Source organism: Ovis canadensis, chromosome 11 (assembly GCF_042477335.2).
Source record: "Ovis canadensis isolate MfBH-ARS-UI-01 breed Bighorn chromosome 11, ARS-UI_OviCan_v2, whole genome shotgun sequence".
NCBI lineage: Eukaryota > Metazoa > Chordata > Mammalia > Artiodactyla > Bovidae > Ovis > Ovis canadensis.
Window position 1 is genome coordinate 26,510,674 of NC_091255.1, and position 21,337 is coordinate 26,532,010.

Here is a 21,337-nt window from a genome sequence, read left to right on the forward strand (position 1 = left end):
GTACTGGGGCAAATTTCTAACCCTTTGGATAAATATAAGGCAAAATAAATTACAGACAGATTAAAATTTTACCTCTTAAAATGAAGTGATAAATGTAGTAGAAGAAAATACTATTTAGTTGTTAGTATTATTATCCTGAACTGGTATCAGAGGCAGTATACCATAGGCTCTGGAGTTAGGCAGATCTAAGTTCAAGTGATGGTTCTACTAGTGTGGGACCTTAAGCAAATTACTTTTAGTTTTCTAATTTACTTCTTCTAACCTAATTTAGATGGTCGGATGGCATCACTGACTCAATGGATGTGAGTTTGAGCAAACTCAGGGAATCCTGTAGTCCTTCACCAGAGCGGGGGGCAGCTGTCGCTGCCATGGCCAGGACCCCCTGGCATGCCCCCCTGGCATGCTGCAATTCATGGGGTCACAAAGAGTCAGACACAATTTAATGACTGAACAACAACAACCTAGGTTAACTTACTTTTAATTACTACTTAACCTCTCATCCACAGAATACAGATAATAACACCTCATCACAGAGTTGATATACTCTACCAATACTGAACAGTAAATATTATTACTATGAAATAACCCTCTAAGCCAGGCATAAAAAGCAGAAACTGTAACAAAAAGAAGGGAGAACTGCCCAAACAAAAAGCAAGAACTGTGTGATTCCAGTATTAAAATTTCTTTTCACACCTAAGACAAGCAGAGCAAGTGCCTTGATTTAGCAAACAAGCACCGGCATAACAACTAATAACAAGTGGACAACAGAACTCAATTCTAAAAAGAAAGAGTCCCAGTTACATAAGTGAATATACATCTTGGCTCACTTCAAGGACATATATACAGCGCATACATACATCAGATAGAATGCCAGCCTGAGATGAAAAGGTGTAAAAAACAGCAACCATCTACTTTAAGATGCTACTTCACTACTTCATGGTGTTAGAAGCTCTTTATAACAACTGCTAGTACATTTCCCTGAAACTTGATGAACACAAGAGAAAAACAGTATGGCAAGGTGGGACTTCTAACTGCAGTATCTTAAGCTATGGAAGAATGAGAAAGTGACTTTTAAATGAAGGGTTCTGTTTGATTCCTGTAGTGGCAATCTAATCGGTATTCCTAGAGCCGGTGGATTTGGGTGGACAAGTAGAACTCAAAGATTCTTTTCAACGTTAAAGTTCTCTGCTGCTTTATCATAAACTCAAACTAGACCATGGGATCCTTCATGACATTAACCAAGGCCAAAATATCCAGTTTCAACATTTCAGGATCTGGGAACTGGTCCTTAACAAGGCATCCTGAAGTCCCCGCAAACATCACACTCCTAACGTTTGCCAGGACCTATCACGTCTTCAAGAAACGATACACCCCAGCAATTGTCGCACACAATGTCACAACTCTGTGGGGCCTCACCAGGTCCCTCCTTTGCCCTCATAGGTTCTAAACTGGGATCACTCCTCACAAACGGAGATACTCAAGCTCACCTCGATCTCGTAGTCCTTCACCAGAGGGGGAGCAGCTGTCGCCGCCATGGCCAGGACCCCCACCATGCTCCCTGCTCTCCGGAATACCAGTTCCTAGGACCTTGAGCGGCCCGGCCCGGCTTGTCTGGAGGCCATGGAGGCGGCCGACTCCAGCAGGAGAGAGGACCTGGGCCGCGGGGTCCACCTCGGACTCCCCCGCGCCCACGGCCCGGGGTGGTCGCAGAGGCTGGGCCCAGCTCAGCCGAGTTGAACGAGGGAAGAGGCGGTAAGAAAGCGCGGGCAGCGAGAACCCTCGAGCGTGGTCGATGAGCTTGGGGTGCCCCCAAGGCGGGCGCTCTAGTCCTGTGTGATCGGGGCTGGCGGTCCCGCGGGAAAAGCAGGTCGAACGCAGAACCAACCCCTGGGCTTCGGAGGGAGTTCTTGTCAATTGGGTTTTCGCGCCGACTGGAGCGCAGGGGGCGGAGCTTAGGTTGCTTCCGGACGCTGCGCGGACGGTGAGCCCAGAGGGCCAAAATACTGCTTTGCCAAACCTGCGGGAGGCGGGACTGTTTGATCGAGAATCTAAAAGTAGCGGGGAGTTTGCCGATTTCAAACGTCTAACGCTCCGTTTCACGGATGAAGATGTGCTTTGACTAAGGCAGTTGGTGGCAAAATTAAAACCGTATACTTTTTCTCGGCCGCCTGTGAGATCTTTGTTACCCCGCCAGGAATTGAACAGGCATCCTCAGTAGTGAAAACGCGGAGTCCCAACCACTGGACGGCTAGGAATTCCCTAAACCCCTATATTTTGATGCCCCAGATTAGCCCCTATTTAAAAGTGAAAATTCGTGAAATATCGAAAAAGGAATAACGATTGATTATCCTCCTCTCACTCGGACCAAAAGGTTATTTTGGCAAGCGTCCTACGTCGAGACACGCCCACTTGGGGGTCCAAGATTTCGACTTTCTACTCTTTTTTTTTTTTCCCAGTTCTTTTTCCTATTTATTTTGTGTGTGTGTGTATGTGTGGCTTCGACTTTTTAGTCCTAATTGAACTCATTTCTTCCTGTGGATCTTGTCCGCGCGAGCAGCTACGAGCCCACAGTCATGGCCTCAGCTGGCTGGCGTGTGTCCGAATTGTCCCTGCATACCAGTAGTATGCTAGTTTGTAGTCGCGATAATTTCATATATCTTTTGTATTGTTTTCATACATACGTTTAGCTTTACATTTTTTTACATGACACTTGCAATTTACAGAGTGTATTTATTTTGTTTGAGTGCATTACTACACGATGTGTAAGAGCTGGCACAAGACATTTAAACAGACCAATCAAATGAGAGAGAGAAGCCACCTTGTTTACCGGGTTATGCAAACTGATTTTAACTGTTGAGTAACTTCGTCTGTCATTATGGTATTTGCTATTGTCTGGACAACATAAAAGTACAAATGTCTCCAATGAAATTAGTGGTAATTACATTCTCTTTGAAAATTGTTAACCTTGATAAGGTTTTGCAGGAAGGGAGACTGCACTTCTATTTGTTGTTTTGGTTTGGTTTGTTTATAACTCGTGTAGAATAAGAATACGCTCTAGGACAGAAAAGAGGAGCAGGAGGCGGAGCTAGAGTTGGGGGCGCTGAGGAGGAGGAGGAATCGATTAGAAAATTACTGAAAAAAACTGTAAGTCTCTCTGATTTGCACCCCCAAATTCAGTTTCTTCCTCTTAGCCGCAAAGGCAGCCAATATTACCTGTTTGGTAGATAGTATTGCAGACTTTCTTGGGGGGCTACCCTGGTGGCTCAGACGGTAAAGAATCTGCCTGCAATGCAGGACACCGGGTTCGAGCCAGAATTCCATGTATATGGATAAATAAATGTATGTAAAAGTACGTATAAAAGTATCTGTAGAAAAATCTTTAGCTTTGTTTTTCTTTACACAGAAGGTAGCAACGTAAATATCACTCAGCAATTTTTTTTTCTGTTGTCTTCAAGACCTAGCCATGATACAGGTCCATTTGATTCATTCTCTTTCATTCCTAAGCATTTCACCCAGTTATGCACCTTTTATTTATCCATTTCCTTAGTGATGACCATTTAAATTGCCTTCAGTTTTCTGTTAGACAAACAGTGAGTTGATGAACATGCTTGCCTCCTTGAACGCAAGTAGTGCTTTTCCAGGATACACACCTAGATGTGGAATTGCTGGTTTCTGGAGTATGCAGGGAGAAGGCAATGGCACCCGACTCCAGTACTCTTGCCTGGAAAATCCCATGGACGGAGGAGCCTGGTGGGCTGCCGTCTACGGGGTCGCACAGAGTCGGACACAACTGAAGCGACTTAGCAGCAGCAGCAGCAGCAACAGAGCATGCAGTGCTTTTTAGTCTTCCAAAAATCTACACATTTAAAATGTGCTGTGTTGTTAAGCATTTGCACTGAGTTTATTTTTAGATATTGAGTTACTATTTTACACAAATTTATTTAGGAGCTTATGGCATTTATTAATTTTCAATTAAATGAGCTGTCATATTTGTATGACAATTTAGCATTTACAATGTGCCTGTGTTGTTTTCTATTATCTCCCTCATCTGGCTAATCCTTACTTTTAAAAATTATTATTACCTTTTATATTCATCCAAATAATGCCTGTGTTTGGTTAAAAATGTCAAAGAGCTTCACAAAGCTTTTAGTCAAAAAACACCTAATTTATATTTCAACCTCCAGTTCTATTTCCCAGAGGCAACCACTTTCAAAACTCTTCTAGCACTAAGTATCTGCTTATCTTTAAATAATCTAATATCTTTATACAGCTATTTCTTGATCTAACAATTTTAAACAGTATTCACTAATGTTCTGTTATGGTGGTGAAGGATTTACTTCTCTTGTAACACCACCCTCCACTCTTCCTCTCCTCCCACATTCCCAATATACCTAAATTATGAAGACTTGTACACAAATGTTCATAGACGCTTTATTTGTAATAGTGAAAATCTGGGAACAACCTATCAACAGGTAAATTAATAAACATAACCATTCCATGGAATACTGCTGCTGCTGCTGCTAAGTCGCTCCAGTCGTGTCCGACTCCGTGCGACCCCATAGATGGCAGCCCACCAGGCTCCCCCGTCCCTGGGATTCTCCAGGCAAGAACACTGGAGTGGGTTCTCATTTCCTTCTCCAGTGCATGAAAGTGAAAAGTGAAAGTGAAGTCACTCAGTCCTGTTTGACTCTTAGTGACCCCATGGACTACAGCCCACCAGGCTCCTCTGTCCATGGGATTTTCCAGGCAAGAGCACTGAAGTGGGGTGCCATTGTCTTCTCCATCCATGGAATACTACTCAGCAGTAAAAAGAAATGAACTATCAGTACATGAAATAACATGGATGAATCTCAAAATCCTTCTGGTGAATAAAAGAAGCCAGATGAAAAAAGAGAATATACTGCATGATTCTATTTTTCTAAAATTTAAGAAGCTGCAAATTAATTTCTACTGACAGGAAGCAGATCATCATTGCCTGTGTTCAGGAGTTGAAGAAGGCATGGATTACAAAAGGATGTGTTACATGGAAAGTTTGGGAAGTGATAGAAATGTTTGTTATTTTATTATGGTCATGGTTCCCCATGAAAAAGTTAATCACATTACATGTTTTAAATACATGCAGTTTAGTGCAAATCAGTTATACTCAATAAAGCTGTTTTAAAAGATTGTTAACGCTGATTGAAGTTTTTCAGCATGGGCAGGACTCATTCGTGGATGACTGAGAAGATGAACTGGCATTTTCACTGAGGGATTTCCTAGTATTAAGAGGTGGAGATCTTTTCTCTGGAGCACTTGGTTTCTCCAGTCTATTGAGGGGCATGTGTAGGTGCTCAGTCACTCAGTCTTCTCCATATGGACTGTAGCCCACCAACCTCATCTGTCCACGGGATTCTCCAGGCAAGAATACTAGAGTGGGTTGCCATGCCCTCCTCTAGGGGATCTTCCCGACCCAGGGATCAATCTTATGTCTCCTGCATTGGCAGGTGGATTCTTTACCGCTAGTGCCACCTGGGAAACCCCTATTTAGGGGGAGAGGTATCTATATCTCATGTAGTTTCATGGAAGCAGTAGGGAGGAATCACCTAAATGCATGGACTAGGGCAATGGACCTAAAATATCTAACTCTAGTATTAACAGATATCCCCCAAGTTAGTCCCATAACTCATGATAATGTGCTGTGCTATTCATCCTTCCATCCATTCTATAAATATTGAGTGTCTGATACATGCCAGCTGTGAACAAAGCAGCTATAACAAAACAGACAAAAATTCCTCTCCTTTTAGGATTTATATTCTAGTTGGTAGACATATATAATACAAATGATAGATAAGTAAAATATATGGCAATGAGTGAGTGAAAGTTACTCAGTTGTGTCCGACTCTTTGCGACCCATGGTCTATACAGGTAAGATAGAGCTAAATGCTAGGGAGAAAATAATGTAGGAAATAGGATTCTTAAGGAGTGTCAGAATATAGGTTGTGGGTTTTTTTAAGTGACTAAGTATTTTTAAAGGATATATAGCCTGAATTTCCTTGGAGTCTTCAGGGGGAGTAAGCCCATTTCTCAATGGTTCCTCTTCTGCAGTTTCAGATATAAATTCCTGCAGTAGTCTTGGGCAATCACTACTTCTTCACTTCCTATCTTCCAAAATTTGTGGAACTTGCTAGTGCTTTTTGTGTTCTCTACTGTTCCACTCTCCTTCATGGATCACTGCCTTGTCGTGGCGAAGGGGCTTGTGTAACTCAATGAAGCTATGAGGCATGCTGTGCAGGACCACCCAAGTTGGATGGGTCATAGTGAAGAGTTCTGACAAAAAGTGGTCCATTGAAGGAGGAAATGGCAAACTAGTCCAATATTCTTGCTGCGAGAACCCCATCAACATATGAAAAGTCAAAAGGATGTGACATCAGAAGGTAAGACCCCCAGGTTAGAAGGTGTCTAATATGCTACTGAGGAAGAGCAGAGGGCAATTATGAATAGCTCCAGAAAGAATGGAGCAGCAGGGCCAAAGCAGAAATGACTCTCAGCCGTGGATGTGTCTGGTGGTGAAAGTAAAGTCCTGTGCTATAAAGAACAATATGGCATAGGAACCTGGAATGTTAGGTTCACGAATCAAGGTAAGTTGGACGTGATCAAGCAGGGGATGGCAAGAATGAACATCGACATCTTAAAAATCAGTGAACTAAAATGGACAAGAATGGGAGAATTTAATACTGATGACCATTACATCTACTATTGTGGGCAAGAATCCCATAGTAGAAATGGAATAGCTCTCATAGTCAAACAAAATGCAGAACCTGCAGGCAATCTCAAAAATGACAAAATGATTTCAGTTTGTTTCTAGGGCAAACCATTCAACATCGCAGTAATGCAAGTCTATGTATGCCCTAACCACTGATACTGAAGAAGCTGAAGTTGACCAGTTCTGCTGCTGCTGCTGCTAAGTTGCTTCAGTCGTGTCCAACTCAGTGCAACCCCTTAGACGGCAGCCCACCAAGCTCCACATCCCTGGGATTCTCCAGGCAAGAACCCTGGAGTGGGTTGCCATTTCCTTCTCCAATGTGTGAAAGTGAAAAGTGAAAGTGAAGTCGCTCAGTCATGTCCAACCCTTAGTGACCCCATGGACAGTAGCCTACCAGGCTCCTCTACCCACGGGATTTTCCATGCAAGAGTACTGGAGTGGGGTGCCATTGCCTTCTCCGACCAGTTCTATGATGACCTATAAGACCTTATAGAACTAACACCAAAGAAAGACATCCTTTTCCTCATATGGGATTGGAATGGAAAAGTAGGAAGTCAAGAGATAACCTGGAGTAACAGGCAAATTTGGCCTTGGAGTACAAAAATGAAGCAAGGCAAAGCTAACAGAGTTTTGTCAAGAGAACTCACTAGTCATAGCAAACACTCTCTTCCATCAACGCAAGAGACGACTCTACACGTGGAGATCATCAGTCAATACCAAAATCAGATTGATTATATTCTTTGCAGCCAAAGATGGAGAAGCTCTGTAGAGGTCAGCGAAAACAAGACCTGGAGGTGACTATGGCTCAGATCAGGAACTCCTTATTGCCAAATTCAGGCTTCAGCTGAAGAAAGTAGGGAAAACCACCAGGCCATTCAGGTATGACCTGAATTAAATTCCTTATGATTATACAATGGAGGTGACAAATAGATTCAAGGGATTAGATCTGATAGAGGGCCTGAAGAATTATGGACAGAGGTTGGTAACACTGTACAGAAGACAGTGATCAAAACCATCCCAAAGAAAAACAAATGCAAGAAGGTAAAGCAGTTGTCTGAGGAAGTTTTACAAATAGCTGAATCACTGCAGATGGTGATTGCAGCCATGAAATTAAAAGAAGCTTACTCCTTGGAAGAAAAGTTATGACCCACCTAGATAGCATATTCAAAAGTAGAGACATTACTTTGCCGACTAAGGTCTGTCTAGTCAAGGCTATGGTTTTTCCTGTGGTCCTGTATGGATGTGAGAGTTGGACTGTGAAGAAGGCTGAGTGCCGAAGAATTGATGCTTTTGAACTGTGATGTTGGAGAAGACTCTTGAGAGTCCCTTGGACTGCAAGGAGATCCAACCAGTCCATTCTGAAGGAGATCAGCCCTGGGATTTCTTTAGAAGGAATGATGCTAAAGCTGAAACTCCAGTACTTTGGCCACCTCATGCGAGGAATTGACTCATTGGAAAAGACTCTGATGCTGGGAGGGATTGGGGGCAGGAGGAGAAGGGGACGACCGAGGATGAGATGGCTGGATGGCATCACTGACTTGATGGACGTAAGTCTGAGTGAACTCCGGGAGTTGGTGATGGACAGGGAGGCCTGGCGTGCTGTGATTCATGGGGTCGCAAGGAGTCGGACACGACTGAGTGACTGAACTGAACTGAACTGAGGAAAGAAGAGAAATGAAAGGGAGAGGAGAAAGGGAAAGATACACCCAACTGAATGCAGAGTTCCAGAGAATAGCAAAGAGAGATAAGAAGGTCTTCTTCAATGAACAATGCAAAGAAACAGAGTAAAACAATGGAATAGGAAAGACTAGAGATCTCTTCAAGAAAATTGGAGATATCAAGGGAATATTTCATGCAAGGATAGGCACGATAAAGGACAGAGACAGTAAAGACCTAACAGAAGCAGCAGAGACTAATAGGTAGCAAGAATACACAGAAGAACTATACAAAAAAGATCTCAATGATCCAAATAATCATGATGGTATGGTCATTCACCTAGAGCTAGACATCCTGGAGAGTGACGTCAACTGGGCCTTAGGAAGCATTTCTAAGAACAAAGCTAGTGGAGGTACTGAAATTCCAGCTGGGCTATTTAAAATCCTAAAAAATGATGCTATTAAAGGACTGCACTCAATATGCCAGCAAATTTGGAAAACTCAGCAGTGGCCATAGGACCGGAAAAGGTCAGTTTTCATTCCAATCCCAAAGAAAGGCAATGCCAAAGAATGTTTAAACTACCATACAGTTGCACTCATTTCACATGCTAGCAAGATTATACTCAAAATCTTTCAAGCTAGGCTTCAGTAATACATGAACTGAGAACTTCGAGATGTACAAGCTGGGTTTAGAAAAGGCAGAGGAACCAGAGGTCAATTGCCAACATTCATTGGATCATAGAGAAAGCAAAGGAATTCCAGAAAAACATCTACTTCTGCTTCATTGACTATGGTAAACCTTGACTATGTGGCTCACAACAAACTGTGGAAAATTCTTACTGAGATAGGAATACCAGACCACCTTACCTGTCTCCAGAGAAACCTGTATGCAGGTCAGGAAGTAACAGTTAGAGTCAAACATGGAACAACTGACTGGTTCAAAATTAGGAAAGGAGTACAACAAGGCTGTATATCATCACTCTTTTTATTTAACTTCTATGCAGAGTACATCATGTGAAATGCCAGACTGGATGGCTCACAAGCTGGAACCAAGACTGCTGGGAGAAATATAAACAACCTCAGATAATGCAGATGATACCACTCTAATAGCAGAAAGTAAAGAGGAACTGAAGAGCCTCTTGATGAGGGTGAAAGAGGAGAGTGAAAAAACGGCTTGATCATGGCAACCAGTCCCTTTGTTTCATTGCAAATTGAAGGGGGAAAAGTGGAAGCAGTGACAAATTTTATTTTCTTGGGCTCCAAAATCACTGCAGACAGTGACTGCCACCATGAAATTAAAAGACACTTGCTCCTTGGAAGAAAATCTATGACAAACCTAGACAGCCTATTAAAAAGCAGAGACACCACTTTGCCAACAAAGGTCCATATAGTCAAAGGTATAGTTTTTTCAGTAGTCATGTATGGATGTGAGAGTTGGACCATAATGAAGCCTGAGTGCTGTAGAACTGATGCTTTCGAACTGTGGTGCTGGAGAAGACTCTTGAGAGTTCCTTGGACTGCAAGGAGATCAAACCAGTCAATCCTTAAAGAAATCAACCTTGAACATTCACTGGAAGGACTGATGCTGAAGCTGAACCTCCAATACTTTGGCCATCTGGTGTGAAGATCTGACTCATTGGAAAATTCTCTAATGTTGGGAAAGATTAAAGGAAAAAAGGAGAGCAGGGTGACAAAGGATGAGATGGTTAGATAGCACCACTGACTCAATGGACAAGAATTTGAACAAACTCTGGGAGATGGTGAAGGACAGAGGAGCCTGGCATGCTACAATCTATGGGGTTGCAAAACGTTGGTCACAACTTAGTGACTGAACAACAACAAAAACGTGTGAAATCTTCTCAGACCAGGGGTTGAACCCGTGTCCCCTGCATTGGCAGGTGGATTCTTAACCATTGGACCTCCAAGGAAGTCCCCTAATCCAGTTCTAAACTCGTTAAGTTGTTATTTTGATAGCTTTTTGGAAGGGAAAAGAGAGACTCACTTGGGGCCATGCCAAGAAAAACCTTAAGACTCACCTCAGAAGCTACTTTTTCCAAGAAACTTTCCCTGATAGCTTCTTCCTTCCACTTTACCTTTGGCTGGATTAGGCAGCAGGTTTCTGTGCTTCTACTTATTGCATTCAATGTATTAGAATACAAATTCCTGTATTTATCTTTGTACGATTCCCCCCAGTGGACTATGAAGACAAATCCTAGGTCTCATTCCTGTTTTGATTCCCAACACTTGGCACAGAGCCAGACACATACCTTACACTCTTTAAACATTTTGTACATAGATATGTGCTTTTACTTGGCCATATTAACCAGAATTTGCACACTCCCTGTAAGGAAGACATTTCCATTATTGTCAATTTTTTAAAATGTAGCTCAGACGTTTCCAAAATTGCTAGTCTCCTAAATCAAATTTTAGTGGTTTTTGGCAATGACATGTACTTGGTGCATGGAGAAATATGGAAGATGTCATTTTCTCCCCAATATTATACCATTTTCTCTTGATAACCATCACTGTAGTTATTCTGGAATACACACTTCTCCCACTTGACTGATGTACTTGGCGGTGGTGGTTTAGTCACTAAGTCATGTCTGACTCTCGTGACCCCGTGGACTGTAGCCCGCCGGGCTCCTCTGTCCATGGTATTACCCAGGCAAGAATACTGGAGTGGGTTGCCATTTCCTCCTCCAGGGGATCTTCCTGACCCAGGGATCGAACCCAGTTGAGATCTTCTGGAGGTTTTCTGAGTACCTGTTAACTTTCTTAACCTGAGCTCCATGGCCCTTACTTTGCTCAACTTCATCTCCCAATATATTTCAGTCCTTCCTCTCCAGTCACAGTGGTCTCCTCCTTCCTTACAGAATCCACTTGGATTCCTGCCAGCCTTATATATCCTTCCCCACTTAGTTTCGTCCTGCATGGGGTGCCTCTCCTTACTCCTTTTTGTTTAGTTAATGCCTTGATTCATTCCACAGATACTTGTTGAGCATCTGTGGAGTGCCTGGCTAGTTTAGGATAATTTCCCACTTTCTCCAGAAGGGCTTTCCTTTTCTAAACTTCTCTAATCTCAAGTGTCATTTTACTTAGCACAAAACAGTATGGTAGCAAGAACATGCGAGTCTGGCCCAGGAAAATTGAAATCTAGCCTCTAGTACAGATTCATTGTTTAACCTTGAGGCAGTCTGTATCTGAGGGAAAGCAAGTCTACCACACTCGGCCAGGGGTCAGGAAACTACTGGCGGTGTGTGCTAAGTCACTTTAGTGGTGTCTGATTCTGCGACCCTATGGCCTGTAGCCCTCCAGTTTCCTCTGTCCATGGTCTAAATCTGATCTACCATCTGTTTTTATTGGGCTCCTGAATGAAGAATGTTTTTTACCTTTTAAAGTAGTTGAAAAAAGATGCAAAGTATATTTTGTGACACATGACAATTAGGTGAAATTCAAATTTGTGTCCCTAAGTATTATTTGCACATGGTCACGCCCACTTACTTACTACATTGCAACAGAGGCCTTATGGCCAGCCAAGCTCCACATTTTCACTACCTGGCTGGTACAGAAAAAGCTTGTCTTGGAATTCTGGCAGGATTTAGGTACCTACCCGGGGTGGGGCGGGGGGGCCCACGCTTAGGCCTCTGTCTTGGCTCCTTTATTAGACTACGAGCTTCTGGGTGGCGGGTGATCCCTCTGAGCCTGGTGACTGGCTTATGGCAACCTCCTAAACCACTGGCCGCTGCAGGAATGCTCGTTCACTGACTCAATGGACATGAGTTTGAGTAAACTCTGGGAGTTGGTGATGGACAGGGAGGCCTGGCATGCTGCAATCCATGGGGTCACAAAGAGTCTGACTGAGCGACTGAACTGAATTGAAGACAATGATTTAAGAGCCATTGGGGTTGAAATCCCGACGGCTTGAGAAAGTTGATTTCTCTCTCCGTCCCTCTCTTTCCTCCGCTGTGCAATAGAGGTGCAAGGAGGCCTGGTAGTGAAAAGCCAGAAGGCTATAAGTTGTGCGAAGCACTTCGCTAGGTGCGGTCGTTAATCTTTCGTTGGCTCCACCCGGGCTGGGAGGAACCACCTCGGGCCAGGTGCGGCGCCGGAGCACCGCCGGGCAGGAGGCGCAGGCGGCCCGCAGACGGCGCTGGGACCCGGACGCGGGTCTCGCGCCGCCGTCAATCAAGGCCTCCGCGGGGCGGGGCGGGGCGGGGCTTCCGCCTGCCCTCCGCAGTACAGTGCCGCTCGGCGGCGCCTGGGACATTCGGGAACCGCGCCCGCCGCCGCCGGCCGCGCGGCCGGACGAGGGGACGATGGAGCTGGAGCCCGAGCTGCTGCTGCAGGAGGCCCGCGAGAGCGTGGAGGCGGCGCAGAGCTACCGCCGGGAGCTGAGCCAGAGGCTGCAGGGTCTGCGGGAGGCGCGGAGGCAGGTCGGAGGGCCGCGCCCGCCGGGGCGCTGTGGGCCCCGAGGAGGGCGCGGGGTGCCCCGCCGTGGGCGAGCGTAGGGAAGGCTGCGAGGGGCGGGAGTGTCCGGACACTCTGCAGGGAGGAGGCAAGCGGCTCTGAAGGCGCAGGAGACTTGGCTGGGTGTGGGGAAGGGGGAGGTGGGCTCTGAGGGGGGTTGGGGGAGGGGGTCTTGAGAGGAAGAGACGCGTTTGGGGAATGGAGGGAGGGTGTGAGGTGTTTCCTAAGCTGTGTGGGGCGATGCTAGGGATGCGAAGGGCTGCGAGGTTGGGAGGAGTCCGGGGTCGCAGCAGAAACCGAGGGCGTCGCAGAGAGTGGTCAAGATTGCGAGAGTTGGGGGCGGTGGAGGTTCATTGGAAAACCTGCCTTGTGGATGGAGATTGAGTTTAGAGAGCTCGAGGAAAATGTAGGGCAGTGAGTTGGGAGAGCGCAAACTGGAGGCAAAATGGACCGTGGAAGGGGAAGGACTAAAGAGAGGGACAGAGACGGGAGGAAGAGTTAACACTAAATGAATGGAATTACTGCCGGAAAGTAGTCTTTAATATCTCCTGTGATCGTGAATGCATTAAAAAAAAATCATTTAGCGAGATCCCATTCTAGTGAGTTTGGATTTTAAAGTGAAGCTGTGTGGAAAGGGCAAAGGAAAGAAAATGAAACCCTTGAGGGATGGGATACAAAAGCGTAGGGAAATGGAAAAACAGATTTAAAGAGAGACGTGTTGAGAGGAGAAGCTAAATATACTTCCAAGTGACAGCAGTTATCTGCTCCGTGGGGACCTGGTCCTCAAAGATATAGGAGAGCCACATGGTTTCTCCACACCCTGGAACGTATACGGAAAAAGATATAACACGCGGCCAGTGTGTAGTAGGACAGATAATCCTCGAGCAACTTTTAATTCAGGTGCTTAATAAGTGCTTCTTGAATCAGTGGGATTCCAGCTGAGTGGAATCATATGAGTGAGTGGCATTTTTCTTCATCACGCTTGTCACTAACCTATATGGTCATCCTAGTAGCTCTCATGCTGCAAAGAATCTGAAAATTACAACTAGTTGAATAGTGCTGTGCTAACAGTGCTTTGGGGTATTCTCATCATTAAGGGTACTCAACCTGCTTCAGGTTTTATACATTTTAAAATTCTTGTAGGTTTTTAAAAACTTTATTTTCACTTTTGACTCTGCTAGGTCTTCATTGCTTTTGTGCTGAGTCTTCGTTGCCTTTGCGTGGGCTTTCCGTAGTTGCAGCAAGTGGGGGCTGCTCTCTAGTTGCAGTATGCAGACTTCTCAGTTGCAGTGGCTTCTCATGTTGCATAGCCCTCTAGGGCCAGAGGGCTTCGGCAGTTGCAGCATGCAGACTCAGTAGTTGTGGCTTAGTTGCTCTGCAGCATGTGGGATTTTCTGAAGCAGGAATCGACCCAATGTCCTCTGCGTTGACTGGCAGATTGCAATCCACTCTGCCACCGTGCTGCTAAGTCACTTCAGTCGTGTCCGACTCTGTGCATTCCCATAGACAGCAGCCCACCAGGCTCCCCCGTCCCTGGGATTCTCCAGGCAAGAACACTGGAGTGGGTTGCCATTTCCTTCTCCAATGCATGAAAGTGAAAAGTGAAAGTGAAGTCGCTCAGTCCTATCCAACTCGTAGCGACCCCAGTCTCTTCTGTCCATGGTATTTTCCAGGCAAGAGTACTGGAGTAGGGTGCAATTGCCTTCTCCGTGTGCCACCGTGGAAGTCCTAAAGTTCTTATAGATTTTTAAATGAAGGCCAGGCATCATTTGTAGTTTAGTAGCAAATCTGAGAGGGAAATCTAGATATGGTGATCCTGACTTGATGAATACTTTTTAAGGCCTTCCAATACATTCATCTTGATTTTCACTTGGCAACATCTGTATTATTCTTTCTGCTATTGTGAAACAGAGGTTCTAAATCTAGGGTATGTTTAAAAAGAGATTTCAGTATCTCTTATTATATGATTAATGTTTCAGCCAGTTAAGATATTTTATGTATAAATGAGACTGTTGTTCAACTGTATCAACAATTAAGAAACAGTAGAGTTGATATTATCTTCCCTGATGGCTCAGTGGGTAAAGAATCTACCTGCAGGGCAAGAGACACAGAAGATACCGGTTCGATCCCTGGGTTGGGAAGTTCTCCTGAAGGAGGAAATGGTAACCCACTCCAGTATTCTTACCTGGAGAATCCCATGGACAGAGGAGCCTGGTGTACTATACAGTCCATGGGGGGTCACAAAGAGTCGGACACGACTAAGCAACTAAACACACACAGAGAGCTGATATTAAATGAATGAATGAGCTTAGCACCTGGGAGTAGTACTTATTAATTTCTCATGTTTTACTGAACACATTAAAACAATTCAGTATGATCTCATTCTAAGTTTCCAAACCTACATTCTTTTAAGTTCCATGTCCAATAATTTAAATACGGGACACACTTCCCTATAATTTAGTGGAGTTTAGTATGGGGTTTTGTTTTGTTTTTGAGTTCCATTGTCTCAGGCTTGAAACAGAAAACACTAGGAGAACATCCGTTATGCTTAGGTTCTCAATAACATTGCCTTCCAGTGGACTGAGTAATATGGTAGTTCTCTCGTGTGACCTGAAATGTGTTTTGTGCCAGCGCCAGTTACAGTGGCTTCTGGTTCTATTGGGCTGGCCAAAAAGTTTGTAAGATTGTATGGAAAAACCTGAACAAACTTTCTCGTCAACCCAATAAAAGCTTTAATTCTGCCTCAGAGTTCATTCTAGTGGGTTGCACACGTTTGGATTTGGAGAATAAGTGCTCTATCAACTTGCAGTCTAAGGAGGATCTGTGTTACAAAAATGTTATCGAAATAAGCAGCTGCTTTTGCTTAGTGGTTGGGATATTTTTAGGGTTCCAGTCATTTTCAGAATAACTACATAAAATATATGGCTTTTCAGTCAAAGATTTTGTGTGGGGGTGAATGAGAGAGCAGAGAAAAAGGATGCTCCCTTCGTATATATATTTTTACTTGCTGATTTTACTTCCTTATAGGATTTTTTAAAATTGATGTATAATTTACAGACCATACAATCCATACCTTAAAATGTACAATTCAGCAGTTTTTAGTGTATTTGCAAAGTTGTGCAACCATCACCACGGTCTGTTTCCAGAACCTTTTATCACCCCAAAAAGGAAATGCTTTCTGTCTCTCTTTGGATTTGCCTATTTAGCACATGTCATAAAAATAAAACCATACTGAATGTGACCCCTTGCGACTGGCTTCTTTGACTTAGGCATAATGTTTTCAAGTTCATTCATGTGGTAGCATGTATCGATACTTTAGTTCTTTTTGTGACTGAGTAATATTTTGTGGATAAAGCACGTTTTATGTTTCCATCCATCAGCTGATAGACATTTGGGTTGATTTCACTTTTTGGCTATTATGAATAATGTTGCTGTGAACACTCATGGTTGAGTTTCCGTGTAGATATTTGTATATTTGAGAATATACTTAGAAATTGCTGGGTCATGTGGTAACTCTTTGTTTAACCTTCTCAAGAACTGTTGGCATACTTTTTATCTTTGTTTTTGTTTCTTACCCTTGAAAAAAATCTCTCATGAAATTTTTTGCCTCCTGTTAGGAAATCATGTCTGTGAATGTTTAGAAGGAACAAGAGTGACGTCTTTTACTGTCAATCTTTTAGAGTCAAAAACAACTGCCAGCATGCAGCAGTTTCTCCTCTTGTGGTTAAATTAATGAAGCCTTACCCTCTGTCTTCAGAGAAAAGGAAGTTCTGTGTAGGAATGAAGTGTAGTCAGTAACTTACTGTTTGAATGTGTTAAACACTAGAGACTGGTCTTCAGGAAATCAGATGATATTTACAGTCAACTTGGCCTCACTGATGTTGAAATCATTAAGAATAGTTCTATATTGCTCCCTGGAATCCTTGGTATTAAGATGTAAATGCCAAGGAAATCAACTCCCACCGTCTTTAAATACTTATCTGTTCATTCATTCAATGAATATGTAATGCGTGCCTCTTGTGGGTCAGAGATACTTCTAGGTCCTAGAAATACTGTGGTCAGGGAAACAGACCACTGTCCTCACAGATGTAACCTTTTCCTTCTGTGGCTAATCATTAGACTTCCGCCTCAAAACAAAACAAATAGAAATCTAAATTCTTGTGTATTCGTTTTCAGATTTCACTTCCATTGTGTTCTTCATCCCTTGTTTATTTCTACAGGCTTGACTTTCCTGCTTGTTGTGAGTAGAGATAGGTGATTAGGATGTCACGCAGTAATGTCAGCTTGCCAGTCAGAGATGCCTCACGGAGTGACACCAGTGTGATGACATGGCCACGGTCCAGAGCCTCATCTTTAAGCATTGCAGGTCCAGAAACTCCATCTTTGTACATTATCAAAGCGGGGTTAGTTCGAGGTACTGGAGATGGTAGAAATACCGATACTCCAGTCCGTGTACAGTTAATAGTTCACTCCATAAAATAAATGTGTTGGCCATCATGTGCCTCTAATTAGTGTGATTCAGTGTCTCAGAGGGTGCTGTCAAGAGCAGATCCCTGCTCTTTCAGCATAATGGGCCAGATCCTGGTGTCTAAGATACTGTTTGGTGAGGACCCTGCCCAGCTCTGGCCAGTGGGTGTCCCTTTGATTATTGCTACTACACGCATGGTCTGTGTCTGCAGTAGGGGCATCCTGACCTGAGAGCTGATGAGGAAGGCAGGAATCAGGCCCCACCCAGACCTCCTGAATAGTCATCTGTACTTTAACAGTATTGCTGGGTGTGATGTGTATGCTCATTAAACACTGAGACACAGGGCCTTGGAGTGTACCGTTAACACTTCATCAGCTCTCTGCCGTTTTAACCCTTAGATGTGTTGTAAAATGTTGTGGTTTATCATCAAGATTTTTTTTTTATAATTCTCTTTTTATTATTTGTTTTTGGCTGTGATGGGTCTTTATTGCTGGGAGGGCTCTTTAGTTCTGGGGAGTGGGAGCTACTCTTTAGTTGTGGTGCCCGGGCTTCTCACTGGTGGCTTCTCTTGTCTTGGAGTGGGCTCCAGTAACTCCAGCACGTGGGCTCAGTTGCAGCTCCTGGGCTCCAGAGCACAGGCTCAATAGTTGTGGCGCCCAGGCTTCGTTGCAGCGTGGTATGTGGGATCTTCCCAGGTCAGGGATGGAACCCGTGTCTCCTGCATTGGCAGGTGGATTCTTTACCACTGAGCCACCAGGGAAGCCCTAGCCTCAAGATTAAAATGCTGTTTGAAATTACACGGGTTTGTTAGACAATTATACAATGTCAGACAAGTGATTAATTGAGAATCTCAAGCCAGCACTTATTTTAGCATGTCTTAAACATCTGTAATGCAACCGTTTGTCTCTCATGGTACTTTGTTTTCAGATATTTTTCTTTAAAAAGAATCTATTAGTTTTGGATCACAAAATATTGGAAAGACATAAAGGTGATGCCTGTGACCACTTGGCTGCACTTCCTTTCCATAAACTTTTTTTTTTAAATCCCAGACCTGTGCTGTCCAAGCATTCTCTCACATCCTAACAGATGCAGAGTATAGTATCCGACCACATGGAAACCTTAAGCACACACCTGCGGCAGTGTGGGATCCCTTGCAGTTAAGTCTTCCAGTTCACTTTTGCCAGTATTGCAACTGCGCTGGTTATTCCAACTGTGTCCTAAAGCTCATGAATGAATAGGTCCCAAATGATGCCTGCATAGCTCTCCACTTTTTTTTTTTTTTGCCTCCACTTTTTAAAAGGCCTTTCTTAAACAGCTGGGCTTTCCAGGTGGCGCAGTAGTAAAGAATACACCTGCCACTGCAGGAGATGCAAGAGACGTGGGTTCGATCCCTGGGTCGGGAAGATTCCCTGAAGTAGGAAAGTGGCAGCCCACTCCAGTATGCTTGCGTGGACAATTCCATGGACATGAGAAGCCTGGGAGGCTACAGTCCATGGACTGCAAAGAGTCGGACATGACTGAGCATGCATGCTTCTTAAACAGCAGTGACTAAGGCCCCTTTGCTATACCCACTCTTCTAAACCCCAGGCTGCCTGTGGCACCTGGATGGCAGCCCCAAGGGTCCCCCACATCGTAGGGTGGCGATGGAAGAAGGGCAGGCCAGGCCAAGCATGAAGAATAAATAGTCAGTTTTACTGGGCTCAGACTAAAAATCCATGAGTCCTGAGGACCTCTGTGAGCTCGTCAGTTTTCTTCCTCTGTGTTCTTTTCAGCCCGCTTCCATAGCCTCAAGAGCTGCTGCTTTTTCCGACAGTGGATCTTGGCCTTCTCCTTTCTCTTCTCCTCCAGGGTGGCTGTTATCACCTGGTGGTACTTGCAGTCAACCTCATGAGCCAGACACCCTAGGTGTAGGCGAACTTCGGAATAGGCTTCAGACGTACAACCTTGAGGGCAGCGGGACCCACCATCAGTTTTTTCTTTTCGTAGAGTGGCGGGATCCCGTCAAACACCTTGAGGCGGCCCGGAGCGGCTGGGCCACGCTTGGTCTTGTGGGCTGCCTGCCTTGCACTGTCTGCCAGATGATGTGTCTGGGGGCTCGGAAGTGGTCTGGGCCCCCAGAGGGGTTGGTGTTCATCTGCTTGCAGAGGAAGGCCAGGTACTTCCGGGTCCTTCTGTGGAAGCTGTCAGCAGTGTTGATGCCCTCACGGTGCAGGACCACAGCCTTCCGGTCCAGAAGCACCTGCTTGGCCACGACGGCTGCCTGGCGGCCCAGGAGATGGCCTCGGCCAGCGAGCCCCAGGACCTGCCCCTGCATCATCTTTAGGAGCCACCTGGGAAAGCTGTTTTCAAACTTTTAAATAGTTGATTTCAGCTAATTTTTTGAGGATCTTACTAGAAACCTTGATATTCCTAAGATACCTACACCAGGTTCTCCATAGATCATTATTCCCACAGGATTTGAAAACGTGTAGCATACTTAAGACTCAGTGTGGGGAACTCAGTGCAGGGAAAAATAAGTTATTTCAGAAAACAAGGGCAGAAAGTCTTAGTAGCTCAGCAAAGAAAAGAAAGCTATTACTGCTTCTTTTATCTCCCACTTCCCCTTCTGTTACCCATTTTCAAAAGTCCGAAACTCTGTTTGAAAATAATTTGTTACTGTGGTATTAAAATGTTCCTTTTGTGTCCTGTGTGCGTGTGTGCTCAGTTGTGTCAGACTCTTTGTGACCCTGCCTGGACTGTAGCCCACCAGGCTCCTCTGTCCTTGGAATTTTCCAGGCAAGCATACTGGAGTGGGTTGCCATTTCCTTCTCCAGGGGATCTTCCTGACCCTGGAATCGAACCCATGTACTCCTGCTTTGGCAGGCAGATTCTTTACCACTGAGCCACCTGGGAAATCCATTATTGTGTCCTAAGAAAAGGTTAAATCCCAAGCTGGAGAAACCTAAGAAGAAATGAAATAATTTGAAAATAACTCATAATTCTATTTACAGACAACCACTGTTAACATTTTGGTGTATCCTTCTAGACATATTATTTTGTCAAATTGAAAAACTACTGTATAGTAGTTTCGCAACTTTATATCTGCTTTTTTCGTTTGGCTAGTGTTATATCATAAGCATTTATTATGGCAGATTTCCCACGTACAGTCTAATTTTTAATCCAGAGGTGAATTAAAATTACCGAGGTACTTATAGAGCATTTGTTGGTAATAGGCTGAAAAGTATTGACTCAGATATGTCAAAATACAAAACAGAAGCAAAACTAAACAATCAACCACCAAGGGGAAAAAAGCTGCACATATATTTGTGTGCAAAAGACCACATATTTACATTGGCTTTTTAGTCATCTTTTCTCAAACAAGTCTTCACAAATTGTCTTTAAACACAGCATTCTGAAAGCTGCTTGTTGAGTCCAAACTCACTTGAAATATAGTAGGAAATGAGAGTTCATAAAAGCATTGGGAATTAATAATGTTAAACTCAGGGAGCTTAATTAAAAAGTGAGTGTCACAGAAGGGCCCAGTTTATTTCTGTCTAGGGTTTATTTTTTTCAAGATAGAGTGTGATGTAAATTTAACTTTGATAGAGAAGAACTGTTCTTATTACTAGAAACCTGGTAAATTATATGACTAATTTGTGATCTCAAAAGCCAAACAAATGTGGGACAGGCTTTGGAGTTTTTTTTGGACGGGGGGAGTCCACTGGGACCTGAGTTCGCTGACCCGAGATCGAACCCAGGCCCTGGCAGTGAAAGCACCAAGTCCAAACTACTGCACTCCCAGGGAATTCCCAGGACAGGCTTTTATTATTATTTTAAGAATATTTATTAATATTTATTTATTCATTTGACTGCACCGGGTCTTCATTGTGCCATGTGGGATCTTTGATCTTTTCATTGCAGCCTGTGGGATCTAGTTTCCTGACCAGGGATCAAACCCCGGGCCCCTGCATTGAGAGCACGCAGTCTTAGCCCCTGGATTACCTGCGAAGCCCCATGCTTTTCTTA

General features: G+C 44.1%; 2 protein-coding genes and 1 pseudogene across 3 annotated transcripts in view; 1 reads left to right on the forward strand and 2 right to left on the reverse strand.

Moving 5' to 3' along the window:
* Positions 1 to 1,980, reverse strand: part of ATAD5 (ATPase family AAA domain containing 5) — a 34,905-nt gene extending 32,925 nt beyond the window's left edge. For both annotated transcript variants that reach the window (XM_069602877.1, XM_069602878.1), the window contains exon 1: positions 1,488 to 1,980. In XM_069602877.1, coding sequence (XP_069458978.1) covers positions 1,488 to 1,553 — 66 coding nt within the window. In that variant the 5' untranslated portion in view covers positions 1,554 to 1,980. The remainder of the gene's footprint in view (positions 1 to 1,487) is intronic.
* Positions 1,981 to 12,443: 10,463 nt separating this feature from the next.
* The window catches only part of CRLF3 (cytokine receptor like factor 3), a 42,042-nt gene continuing 33,148 nt past the window's right edge, over positions 12,444 to 21,337 (forward strand). The window contains exon 1 of the mRNA XM_069602887.1: positions 12,444 to 12,830. Coding sequence (XP_069458988.1) covers positions 12,714 to 12,830 — 117 coding nt within the window. The 5' untranslated portion in view covers positions 12,444 to 12,713. The remainder of the gene's footprint in view (positions 12,831 to 21,337) is intronic.
* Positions 19,033 to 19,649, reverse strand: LOC138447252 (large ribosomal subunit protein uL13 pseudogene; annotated as a pseudogene).